At 41.5% G+C, this 12,815-nt stretch overlaps 2 protein-coding genes across 2 annotated transcripts; both read right to left on the bottom strand.

Moving 5' to 3' along the window:
* Window positions 1–1,447: 1,447 nt before the first annotated feature.
* On the bottom strand, window positions 1,448–5,534 carry hinfp (histone H4 transcription factor). Its single transcript, XM_006802217.3, has 9 exons — window positions 5,121–5,534; window positions 4,532–4,758; window positions 3,923–4,034; window positions 3,639–3,791; window positions 3,476–3,553; window positions 2,846–2,966; window positions 2,603–2,741; window positions 2,390–2,514; window positions 1,448–2,319 (listed from the first exon to the last, which is right to left on the bottom strand). Exons 1-9 carry the CDS (start codon window positions 5,275–5,277, stop codon window positions 1,953–1,955), a joined length of 1,479 nt encoding a protein of 492 aa, XP_006802280.1. The 5' UTR covers window positions 5,278–5,534; the 3' UTR covers window positions 1,448–1,952.
* Window positions 5,535–5,838: 304 nt separating this feature from the next.
* dpagt1 (dolichyl-phosphate (UDP-N-acetylglucosamine) N-acetylglucosaminephosphotransferase 1 (GlcNAc-1-P transferase)) lies at window positions 5,839–10,730 on the bottom strand. Its single transcript, XM_006802216.3, has 9 exons — window positions 10,228–10,730; window positions 9,997–10,117; window positions 9,699–9,912; window positions 9,464–9,610; window positions 9,289–9,373; window positions 8,984–9,172; window positions 8,796–8,883; window positions 7,299–7,454; window positions 5,839–7,207 (listed from the first exon to the last, which is right to left on the bottom strand). The coding sequence occupies exons 1-9, from the start codon at window positions 10,380–10,382 to the stop codon at window positions 7,142–7,144; spliced, it is 1,221 nt and encodes a 406-aa protein (XP_006802279.1). The 5' UTR covers window positions 10,383–10,730; the 3' UTR covers window positions 5,839–7,141.
* Window positions 10,731–12,815: the final 2,085 nt, after the last annotated feature.

The raw sequence follows: 12,815 nt of genomic DNA, 5'->3' as shown, positions 1-12,815 counted from the left end.
TTTTCTGAAAAAAATGTTTTAGGTGCACCCAGGAACCGACTAGAAGCATTATACTACGCCATCACTAGACTATGAAGCCATTAGAATCAGTCCCAGGAGAACCGAGTTCACTCACTGGCGGAAGAGGAAGCAGCGAGAGAGAGTTTAAGTAACGCTTCAACTAAGCTCTGTGTGCTGCCTAATCTTCTACAAACAGCTAATGCTGTGCACTGTTTATTATCCTGGGACTCCACTTGAGCAAAGCTGTGTCACGACTTTGACACCTGATCGAAGGTTTTTATAAGTTTAAAGCAGAAGAGGGATGAAAAAATGACCGACTCCAAATTGATGAGAAGAGTGATGGATAACAGAGGTACTTGTACCTTAAACACAGACGCTTTATCCAATGCACATCATTCACATTAGGTGGATTAACTAAAATATATTAAATATATATAATTATATAGAATATATTGAGAGAAATATAGAAGAACTTTGTTTAGGTCAGCATGAAAAATTGTAATTGTTTTCTGGGGTTTTTTTGTCTTTCTTGTATGAGGAAAGCAGAAAACAAGCCTAATGTTGGCCTTGTTGCTTGAAAACAACCTGCTGAAGTTCAAGCAAAGGAAAGATGATTTAAGTGACTTTGAACATAGCATGGTTGTTGGTGCCAGACGGGCTGGTATGAGTTTAACCCTTTCTAGAGTTTACAGAAAATGGTTTGAAAGAGAAAATATCCAGAGAACAGTATTTCTCTGGCTGAAAAAATGTAACTTTATTATAACCAAGGTATGCAAAAGAGTATCTCTGAATGCACAACATGACCATCCATGAAGCAGATGGGCTGCAGCAGCAAAAGACCACACTCTGAGCGCCACTCCTGTCTCCTAAGAACGAGAAAAGCAAGCTAAAATTTCACAGGCTCACCAAGATTGAATAACAAAAGATTGAAAAGGCAACGCCTGGTCTGATGAGCCTGGATTTCCACTGTAACGCATCATGTCACAAAGCTTAAGTCATCTCAAATTGGTTTCTTGAACATGCCCTTAAGTCACCAGATCTCAAGCCAATATAACTCTTTTGAGATGTGGCAGGACGGGAGATTCACATCACGAATGTGCGATGACTGTGTGATGCTATCATGTCAAACTCTCAGAGAGATGTTTCTGCTTGTGGAATCTAAGCGACAAATAATTAAGGCAGCTGTGCAGGCAGAAGGGGGTCCAACCTGGTACCAACAAGGTGTAACTAATGATGTGGGTGGTGAATGTGGATGTTAACAATACTACAGAGACAACGTTTAGATTTACAGCTCAGTTGAGTTCAGTCAAGACATTTTAGACAATTGAGATGTCAATTATACAGCCGTGTATATCAGTAACAGAGCTGCAGGAGTGCAGTTAGATTTAGCAGGTGGAGCCAAAACAGATGATTGATGATATTACAAAACATAAAAAAAATAGACAAAAAGGTTTCACTTGTTTATTCAAGTTTAACTGGGAAAGGTACACACTCTGCGAGATGATAAGGTGACCCCTCTTAGCTTTAATCTACAGATTCTGTTGAATATTAATGACAACACGACGTCCCGTGACTCATGTTCTTAACCTTTAAAGGTTTCAGCTGATGTATCTCTGAATTTGATTGATAGAGAACCCAGCAGGCAGTGCAACATTAGCCTTCAGCTGTCTCCACAGATTTTACAGCACGAGACACGAACATCTAACTGAAAACAGTTTAAAATTAAGATGCTACACATTAGCAAATAAACACATAAAGAAACAGTTTACTTGCCTAATATAGGCTTATATTCAACATGAATCATAACAGTACGTGTTCCTTAATTCAGATGTTATAATTTAAGTAAAGCAGTTCGTTTTCTGTTCAAATCCACGCCAGGTTTTTGTAGAAGTTCATGAATTCCAAGAAGAGTGTGACTGTGTACTTTGTGCCTGCTCAGGATGTGCATCAAGTCAAAGCACCTCCATCTCCTGTTGCTGAGCAGCATCCTGGAGCTGCAGCATTACCGACTCCTCTCCTGCCTGTGACAGTCCTCCAGTGAGGACATACAGCATGCCCTCTTCCTGTCCGCCTTCTTCAGCGCCGACAGTCGAGCCCGGCTCGTCGATCCTCTGCTCTTCCAGCAGCACCCCTTTCAATTCCACCTGCACCTCTGCAGGAGCTGCTCCTTCCTGCAGCTCCTGACCTTCCGTCGGCTCACTGCCGCCGTCCTCCTCCGCTTGCCTGTTTTGTCTTTCTCGCATCAACTGCTCGGTCAGCTCCACGCTCTCGTAGCGAATCAGCTGCAGACGCAAGAAACCATCCTCGTGCTCCTTGTACCTGTCAAGAGCGAATAAAAATTCAAGCGTTGCAATAGCTATTACTGCAGCTGCTTCACTGCAACACTCACCTGAACCTGGGGTGTCCGGACGGCCACTTAAATTGGTGCTTTTTGTGCAGATGGACAGTGAGGTTGTTGCCCCTGGTGAAACACTGGCCGCACACATGGCACTTGTAGCGAGCTACAAAACTCCCCTGGTTATGGAAATAAAACACAATCATCAATGAAAACATCAAACATCCCTACTTGAACGCAAGTTTAAACAAACACTTCAAAGATCACCTCGTGCTCTCTTTTGTGGTGAATCTTCATGGTGCAAGCGGCTCGAGATGTAAAGCCACAGCCAGGGACGTCACAGTGGAAGGCTGACTCGCTGCTGTGGGTGTCCAGATGTTTGCGCAAGTCGACCAGATTCTTACAGCTGTGAGTTTGTTTGTTTTTATAAAAACAGTGGGAGCAAATGTCATTGTCTGTTTAACAACTTAATCCTGACTTAAATTGGTGAAGTTTCAGGGGCTTGGGTACCTGTACTCGCAGTAGTCACAGCTGTATGGCTTCTCGTTGCTGTGGCGGAACTTGATATGGTTGCGCAGTGAAGAGGGCGACGGGCACGTCATGTCACATAATGGGCATTTGTAGTGGCTCACTGTCCCAATAAAGCAGTGGGGGGAATTAAATTTGTCTATATTAAGACTACAGAGTTGTTTGTTGGCAACAGGATTTCTTCACTCACTCACAACAAAGTGCATCACATGCTCGGCAGATCAAAAATAGACACTGTGAAGGACTATTTTTATTTTTGGTTGCGTGAAGCCAAGAAATAGTTGTGAAATGCTTCATTTTAAAACTAGATGCTCTCACTATGAAGCAGAAAAGATCCAGAAAGATGGTGATTAACTCATCTGGCTCACAGTCCATCACAATTCCCGGGTTATTGTAATGTGTGACATGCAGAAATAAAGTCTTAGTCTGAAACACAATCTGAGTGAAGACCTGGTAGATGAACAATGTGTGAAAGTTTCACCTCCAAGAGTATGGAACAGATTTGCTTCATACTCCAGGAGTATTGATTTTTGTGAATTGTGTATGGATGGACACCTCATCATGGCATAAGCTCATGTGTAAAAAAAAAAAGCACAATGAAGCATAACTGACCATGGGTCCTCATGTGGTCCCTCAAAAGTCTTTCTGTTGCAAAACGTTTGGAGCAGTGTGAGCACTGGAACCTCTGACCTATGTGACACGACACAGATTGTTAGATTATTAAAGGTTTTTATAACATTACTAATCTTCATTTCATAAATCTGACAGAATATACCTTCCATGGCGCTCTGTCGTATGATGTGGTCAAACAGCTTTGTATTGTTGGCATACATCCCCCCACAGCCGGGACATGCCACCACCTTTTCCTGAGTGTGGCTGCGCAGGTGCTCTCGCAGCTTAGGACGACCTTTAGCAGTCGCTTCACAGTCTGAAAATGACAGGCACAAAACCTGGATTCAAACGTCTGAAATCCTCAGCTCGACACTGAAAATGTACAGCTGTACAATCTTCACTTAACTAACATTTACAGTTGAAAAAAACCAAACACTGTAAGCGTACCTTTCCATCCACAGCGTATCGGGATTTCACAGTCTCCTGTAGGTATCTCTATGCACAGGCTGTGCATTTCCACATGGCGATAAAACCACTCAGGGTTTTCATACGGTGGTTGCTTTAACAGATGTGCATTAAGAGAGTTACAGAGCCACATGTATTATTAGTTTAACTCTTCTACACAGATCATTTAAAAACTCAGAAATACTGGGTTCAGGAACACTAACAGAGATCACGGTCTGAACACAGTTCACAGTGCCATCCACAAAAGCAGGTTAAAGCTTTGTCATGCAAAGAAAAAGCCATTTATGAACATAATCCAAAACACTGCTGTCTTTATAATCGAGTGAAGCAAAGCGGAGACCTTTTCTGATGTCAGACGAATTAACATTTGCAATTATTTTTGGAAAACATGGACGTCATGTTCTCTGGAGTGAACAGTGGAAAGAATAGCCAGCTTGTTTTCAGGCTTCGGTTCAAAACCCTAGACCTCTCACGTTATGAAGTAGCATTAGTGTCTATAGAACTGACACCATAAGATTTGGGAAAGCTCCATCAATGCTCAATGTATCTGCTACTCTCGTCTTTCACCAGCAGCAGATACAGCAAACTTACTTCACATTCCTCCCAAAGGCAGACAAAATTATCTGGGATTTCAGGGATGATGTTGCGATTGTGGTAGGCGATGGAGCAGTTGCCGATTTTTGGATGGGCACTGAGAACCTGCTGACCCAGCTGCTTTAGTTTAGTGTGATAACAGTGAAAGAACACGTGTCGCCGCAACTCTTCAGATCCCTCCACGGAGCAAAAACCACAGTCTCTCCACAGACAGCTTCTCTCCCCTTTGCACAAAAAGTAAAAGAGACTAGATTAGGAGGAATCATCATTTTGGGCAAAGGATCAGTATGACTTATTGATCTGAATGCCTTGTTTATCATCAGGACTTTGGATGTCAGCAAAGTTAAGTAAATTAATTCAATTCAATATCTAGTGGCCAAATGTTATGAATAAGCAGCTGATGGGTAAAAGCTCTCGTCATTTCTAGTGGTGGTCTAGACGTGCAGTAAGTGAGGACACATTGGTTAAGGCCTATTGAACCAAATCATTAAAACACGTTCCTGTCCAGCTCCTCACGCTACATCTCCAAAACAAACACCTCAGCTATGGAGGTGCCACACGTACACGAAGCTGCGTTTCACCTCACCCTCTGTTTCTTCTTCCTCCTCCTCCTCTTCCAAAGCACTTAGATGACCCTCCACATGCTTGCAAAAGTTTTCCATCCGATTAAATGATTCCTGGCATGAACCCCACTCACACTCCAGCTTGAGTGCTTTCTTCTGCATTCGCTTGTTAGGAGGCATCTCTCCGAGTCACGACTGGACTAAATGTCAGACGTTTCGCTCCAGGACCGAAGTCGCAAACGCTGTTTGACCATCACCTGACCGCCCAGCAACTAAGCTGCTAGCTTACATTAAACCGTCTCCACGGTGCTGCTGAAACACCAGCAGAGAACTGTTTAATAAGCTAAAAGAATAAATTGTTATAAGCTTCACGACAGCGTTAAAAGAGAGCTCGTATTCATCGGACCTGTTCTTTTTCCGTCCACAAACGCGGGCTGTGCAACAACACTGACGTTCCCCTTGAAACAAAGTTTAGTTAAATAGTTCCTTTTTGTATTTACAGTTAACAATTGAAACGGCCTTGGGAAGATATTTACAATAAATCTTCATTTTTAGGCATTTATGCTCCTATCATTTTATTTTATGCTACTGGACACTGTGTACATTTTAAAGGCAAAATATCACCTTACTACACGCTTACAATTATGGAAGACCAGAAGAAATCCACACATCAAAATCAAAGTATTTTGTGCTTTAATCATAAGTTTAGTGATGTCTAACTAAAGATTATGAAAAAGTATTTGGTAAAAGATTTTACTAGCGCACATTTCATTGCACAATTCATTAATAAAGCACAAAATGTTCTGTTTTGAGGTGAGTGACTCTTTGGGTCTTCCATGTCAAACAACCCACAATCTGTTCCCGTTAGGCGTCGCCACAGCGGATCACCTGCCTCAATCTAACCCTAACACTCTCTTCTGTCTCACCAACCCTCTGCATGTCCTCCCTGTCAGCTATTTGTATACAATGGGTAAACAGGTAATGCTAAATTTTTGGTAAAATGTCTGCACTTCAATTGTATATTGATTGCTTGTGTTACAATCCAGCATGAGAGAGGTAAAACCACAAAAATTGTGACTTTGTCCCATTTCTGAACTATAATGGAAGCACTTTAAGCACTATAATTTAGCACACTTTCTCCCAAGTATTAATACAACACAATCCAATCTTACATCATCATTTTTCCAGTTTTTATTTGATAATCTGTGCCTTCAATCTCAGTAAACAGTTTTGCACTTGTAATTACATTCCTAAATAAAAAAGTCCAGTGCCAGTTGACTTCACGTTGATGCTCTTTCTGAAACCGTTGGGATGATGCTCAGTCCTAAACAACACGGCTATATATTTGATGAAAGAAAAGCAAAGACGATCAGTTATCTTTAATCGGGATGTGCTTTTTCCACAATCTCCTCACACTTTATTGATGACTACACTCCTTTGATATTTCACTGCTGTTCTTCACAACAATCATTTTGTTGTTGCGACTTTTGTTGAGAGGGAAAAGAAACAACCAAGAAGCACTAAATGAGTTTAATATTCCTACCATAACTGCATTAAAGTGTAAGTAGGCACATTTTCTCTCAACAGCAGATTAAAGCAGTATGTGAACATGTGAATATTTGACCAGTTTTTAGAGGATTTCTACGTTTGCAAGTCAGCGATGTCTGCTACACCGAAGATCAAAACTTGACAGACTTTCTTTTTAAAAACCAAGTATAAAAATATACTTTCAGGGTGAACACGTGGGGCGATTAAGACCCAGTTACATTTCCCTGACTGTAATGACTGAATCCCAGGAGAGCGCTACTGTTGGCATCAAACCATTAGCCGTTCTGCTTGTACATATGTATGAAAATGTTGTGGTGAAGTTAAATAAAGCTTTAACCCTTGCTCTGGGTCTTTACTGCAGAAAGAGTCTGAATACGAAAAATGTCAGTGAGGTAGTGGAAACTATTAAAAGGCAAATGAACAGTGAGCCTGTAAAATAGTTCCACAGCAGTATCATATTTTCCTCAGTCAGCACTCCGTCCTCAGTCCCGGTAATCTAGACGTCATAGAAGAGACGGACGAGGTGATAACGGATCCCAAAAGCCACTGCGCTGCCCATCACCTGAGCGAGACGCAGAAATGAGAGGCGAGTCAAACATTTTATGGCTGACAATATTCAGGCATATGTGGATACTGCAGGTGCTCTGTCATACCTGTATGACGAGCATGATGACTGTGAGAGTTCTCTCGTGGACGGGTCCGAGGACTTTCAGCACCAGGTTTATTAAGGTCATGTTGTTGCACTCGATAAAATCACCATCCCCCTCATGGCCTCTGCGCACCTCGAGCAGCTTTAATAACTCTGCCACCTGTTGAGGATTAAAGGTATTATTGTTATCAGCCAGTAAACACAGCCCGGCGCATGCTAGTGGTCTGCCTCAGCTGTGTGTGTGTGTGCGCGTTCATACATGATATCCAAACTTGTGAGTTATTATCAACTTCTCCAATTTTTTAAATTAAGCAAATTAATGTATTGAATTAATTAATCTGATTTTCAGGTTGATACATGTGGTTCATTGTCATTTTTTTATGTTGCATGTAACCTGTCCCATGGGCACAATTATTATGTGCCAGATCTAGGTGTGCTGCGATGTGCAGTACAACCTGTATGCAGTGCTGTGAAACACTAAGTGCTCCCTGTGATTCATTACATCGTAGAACTACTTTCAATTGTTTTCTGTATGGCTTTATCAGTCAGTCACATTAATGTAGAAGAATTCTGGCCCACTCTTATTGCTTGTTGCTTTATCTTTTTTTTTCTAGTTTAGATTTGCTGCTGTTCTTGGGATCATTTGGGTCATGCAACAGAACAGACAGCTAAACGTGGCCTCACATTTGGCTCTAGTACACTTTGGTATAGAGAGGCATTCGTGGCTGACTGAATGACTTCACCATTACCATACGTGACACTTGGAGGGATATCATGCACAGCCATATTTGGCCATATTGCTGTTTTTTTTGTTTTTATTTCTCTGAAAACTGTATTATGTGATCACGGATTGAATCTGTTGGAACTCGTGAGAAGACTGTAACTGTAGAATGATGGACTTCAATTGTTTGGAAATGACTTTATAGCCCATCTCAGACTGATGGGCAGCAACAATTGCTTCTCTGCCATTAATGCTTATATCTTTCTCTCATTGGCGTTTTGTTAACAAGCATCTGAATGCTTCACACCAGCAAACTGCCAACACGTCTGCTTTTATAGAGGCGCTCACACTTGATGATGAACAATTAATCAAGCGTATTTGATCAGCAGCACCTGGCTGCTATTTACCCTGTTATTTTTTTTAATGGGAGCAGTCAGTGCAGTGAGTATTTTACGGGACTCTGTCATACAGTGTATGAGAAAATGTGTTCTGCGTCACAACCAAATAATGCGTCTGGGTTTTAATAACGGGCGCTGACAGCGCGAGGCAATTGGAGCAGAAACAATCAGCTCCATTGCCCAAAGCAATTAGATAATTATATTCATAAAGATTTCCTCATTTAATCTTATCAAAAGTCTGGATTTGGTGCTTTCCTCTTTGAGTTGTGAACTGCTGATGGGACAAGACCAGCAGCTGACATGATTTACAGCTTAGTTTAGGAGAATTTCTATTAAAGCATGGGAATACTCAAACAGAGAATACGCAAAAGGAAAGCTTTACCGTCAAAATGAGGTGGCCTAACTTAGAGAGGTCCTTTGTTTTGAATTTAGAGTAGCTCATCCCCAGCTTGCCATTTTCTGGGTTCAACCTTTAGTTAGAAGGAGCATTGGAAGAAAGAAAAAGTTGAGCAATACACATATCAACAGGGTATAATCGTATATAAATGATGTTCATAATCAGGCAGTCACCTCGGGAGCCGGTGCCTGGGACAGGGGATTATGTGAAACAGCTGTGGTACGGAGTAGACAAAGTTAACCACTTGAGGAATGAAGAACAGCAGCATTGTTTTGCTGAAGTGTCCCAGGATGCCGACTACAGCAAAGGTCATCCCAGCAAAGTAGCAGAAAGTATCTCCCACAAACACAGATGAAGGGTACCTGTGACGAAACAGATTACAATCACCATGCTAGAGGGGGACTTGCACATATAGTTCTTTGTTTTTGATTGCAGAAAATATATGTTAACTTTCCCGAGTTCGGTAGACTTATCTTACCAGTTGTGGTACATAAGCGCTAATGTGGTGAAGAAGAACGGTATCATGAAGTAGAGGGAGAAAACGTGGTCATCGCGGTAATCTCCTAATAATAAGAAGAAAGCGCAAAGAACCATATGTTACACAAAATATGTCCAGCTTCTGCGCACATGTGACGGGAAACGAAAACGCATACCGCTGAGCTCCAGAAGGTTAAATATGATGATGGAGCCCGAGATAAACAGAGCTTGGCCTGATTCGATCCCGTTGATGCCTGCTAGGATGTTGATGGCGTTTGTGCAGAATACAGCAAGCATTCCCATGTAGACATAGTACAGGATGCCTGCAGAAGAAATGACGAAACACCATTTAAAGGAAGACTTCAACGCGGTGAATCCAGACAAAGAACAGCGGACAACCACACAACTCACCCAAATCCAAGTGTAGTCCGAGCAGTGCTCTGAAGGGTTTGGGCACCACAATGACAGTGTTGCCAAAGTTGGTAAAATAGACCATGAGCAGTGGCAAGGAAGCCATGGTGGGAAGCAAGAGCTTGTGTCTCCACCGGAGGTTGAGCACATCATCGGCAAAACCAAGGAAGATCATGCAACAGATGGCCAGAAGTGCACCGATGAGCTGTACAAACTGGCAAAAACAACGCACACAAAGGTCAGACGTGAGGTTCAGACTGGAAAGAAACACGGGGTCGTTGCACATCAGTGTACTCACCTCATCATGTGGGAAGCCCATGCACTGATCTCCAACAAAGCAGCTGAGGAAAGGCACTGGGATGAAACAGAAAAGGATGATGAGGAAGACAGTCCCACTGATGACTCCTTGAGACTCTGGACTGTAAAGAAAGGGGAGTGAAAAGGAAAACTATTTATTATCATATTTTACTGAATATGTCATTAAGCTGAAAGCCGTGTAGCTAAAAGGACAGACAGGGAGACGACTCACACTTCCTTTTTGGATGTTTTGTTTAGATCCACTCCGTACAGTCTGGCTGATATGAAATGATCTTTGAAAGCCGGAATGAGTTTCAGTGTGGCCAAGCAGCCGAGCACAGACATGAAGCAGTTGATGACCAGCGGAAGGACGGGTATGGGTGACATTATTTCGGGCTTTTGGCGAATTGGTTTCTGCCAGATCAAAATCACGTTTGTAGCTATTGTGATGCCGCTTCCCTGCGGGCGGTCGACGGATTGGCTCTGACTGTGATCACCGAGGTACGAGAAACATATCAAGCCATCATTTCAGAACAAAGGCGTCTCTGTAATTCCACGGTCAAAAAAAATCCACAAGTCTATAAGTCCTCGAGTCACAGTGGTAATCCATACCATCTGTCATTACGACTTGTAAATTTTATTAGCTCTGCATTGCCTGGCTGTCTAAACTCCACGTCTGACATTAGTTCAACCGTTAAGTCACACAACTTACAACAAGATGAGACTTCCGATTAGGGTTTTCAAAATAAAATGTTATTGCCCCATAACGTCTCTTTCTCGAACCCGTTTTTAACGCTAAAATGAGCTCTCAATAGAATAAAATAGCTATTGTGTGTAAGTTTCGATGTTTGCATTATCTACAGAATTTCTGAAAATTTGATAAGGTTTTGAGAGATTTCTGTATACTTTTATTGTGTGCACTACATTACTACAAACAAATACTAACTTTGACTTCCGACATCTGTATTGACGCGGAAGTGAAGCCTTCTTCTTCGGTACATATTTTTTTCGCACATACGTCATTTTTATGATAAAATTCTGCCACCTGTTGACAAAACAAATGCTTTCTCTCTTCCTCTCTTTTGTATAATGTACATTTTTCTTCTGTTGCAGTTTAGTAATATTGTTGTAGGCTATAGGTTATGTTGCATATATTTATTTATTCTCTATTCATTTTGATATTATAATAGTAAAACCTTTCCAAGTGAGGGACTTATCTCATCATATTATATCTTTAATCAATACTGAAAATTGATTTCCTATATATATCTATATATATATAGATATGTGTGTGTGTGTGTGTGTGTGTGTGTGTGTGTGTGTGTGCGTGCGTGCGTGTGTGTGTGTGTGTGTGTGTGTGTGTGCGTGCGTGCGTGTGTGTAACAAAAACTCACCTGCTGTTACAAGACACCAAAAGGTTTTTGGCTTATTGAAACCTCAGAAAGAGTACAGCCAAAATTAAAGCCTAATGTAGATTAAAAAGTGTTCAGAGCTCAGACCCAAAAATAAAAAAAGTGAAGAGTTTATTTGAAACTTTAAATGGCTGAAATTGAGAAAAGCGAATTGGTACTGTCTCTTTAAGAGACAAAGAAAATCTGAGAACATAGAACCAACTACTGTATACTCCAGTAAAGTCATGCTACACACCTTCAGCAGCCACTTTTTATGTATGCATGTTCAAGTGATTGTTAATACAATCATCTAATTATCCAATCACGTGTCAGCAACTCAAAGCATTTAAACATGTAGATGTCTGTGAAGGTTCTCAGCCATCCAGGTCATTGTAGTCTAAGGAGCTTGAAAAGAAAATTGTCTGGACTTCTTTAAGTTGCTTGAAGATGGTGAAGAGTCCCCGATGTAGACATCACGAAGACAGCCTATTGAAGTTCAAACTGAGCATTAGAATAGTGGACGAAAGGTGATTGAAATTGGTTGTTGGTACCAGATGGGCTGGTCTTCACAGTCTGGATTTCAGTCCAGTAAAGGACATTTTAAGGGAAATCTGGATGAGTGAATGACAAACCTGCAGCAACTGTGTGGTGCTATTATTTTAATATGAAGCAAAAACTCAGAGAAATGTTTCCAGCACCTTGTTAAACCTGCATCATGAAGAATTAAAGCAGTTCTGAAGGGTTAATTAGTGTTACAATTTAAAAAATGTTTTAAGTGATCTGATTATAGTAAAAAGGTGAGGTGTGAGAATGACTTTCCTGATATGAGAACTGCACCAAAGCCATTGAGATAAAGTAGCATTAAGGGAAGTGAGAGATCTGTAGCTCTGAATGACAAATGAGCTAAAAACTGTTCTGATGAACTGTGAGATTCAGATTAGATTCGACACAATACAAAATGTATTTAGTAGTGAAGTATATATAGAAACAACACATAGTCATTACTAGTATCCACTTGGCTTGCTGCCTGTATATTGGAGCTTTACCCTGGTGGATGAGAGTGTTTGTTCACTACACCTTCAGATCAGGGAACAGGTCCTGACTGTCATCTGCGCTTTTGTGCCGAATGACAGTTTAGAGTACCCAGCTTTCTTGGAGTACATGGGTGAGGCGCTTGAGAATGCTCCACCTGGGCACGCCATCCTCTTAGTGGGAGACAATGCTCATGTGGGCAATGACAGTGAGACCTGGCGGGGCATAATTGGATGTAACAGCCTGCCAGATCTGAAGCCCTGTTCTGTTACTGGACTTAACAAACACCATGTTTGAACGAGCTGTCCATGAATGCACATGGCACCAGGACACCCTAAACCGCAGGTCAATGATGAGTTTTGTAATTGTATCATCAGATCTGCAGTCATATGTTCTG

The sequence above is a fragment of the Neolamprologus brichardi genome, chromosome 10 (genome assembly GCF_056152115.1).
Source record: "Neolamprologus brichardi isolate AB-2024 chromosome 10, ASM5615211v1, whole genome shotgun sequence".
Classification (NCBI taxonomy): domain Eukaryota; kingdom Metazoa; phylum Chordata; class Actinopteri; order Cichliformes; family Cichlidae; genus Neolamprologus; species Neolamprologus brichardi.
This window is presented reverse-complemented; position numbering and strand designations above follow the sequence as displayed.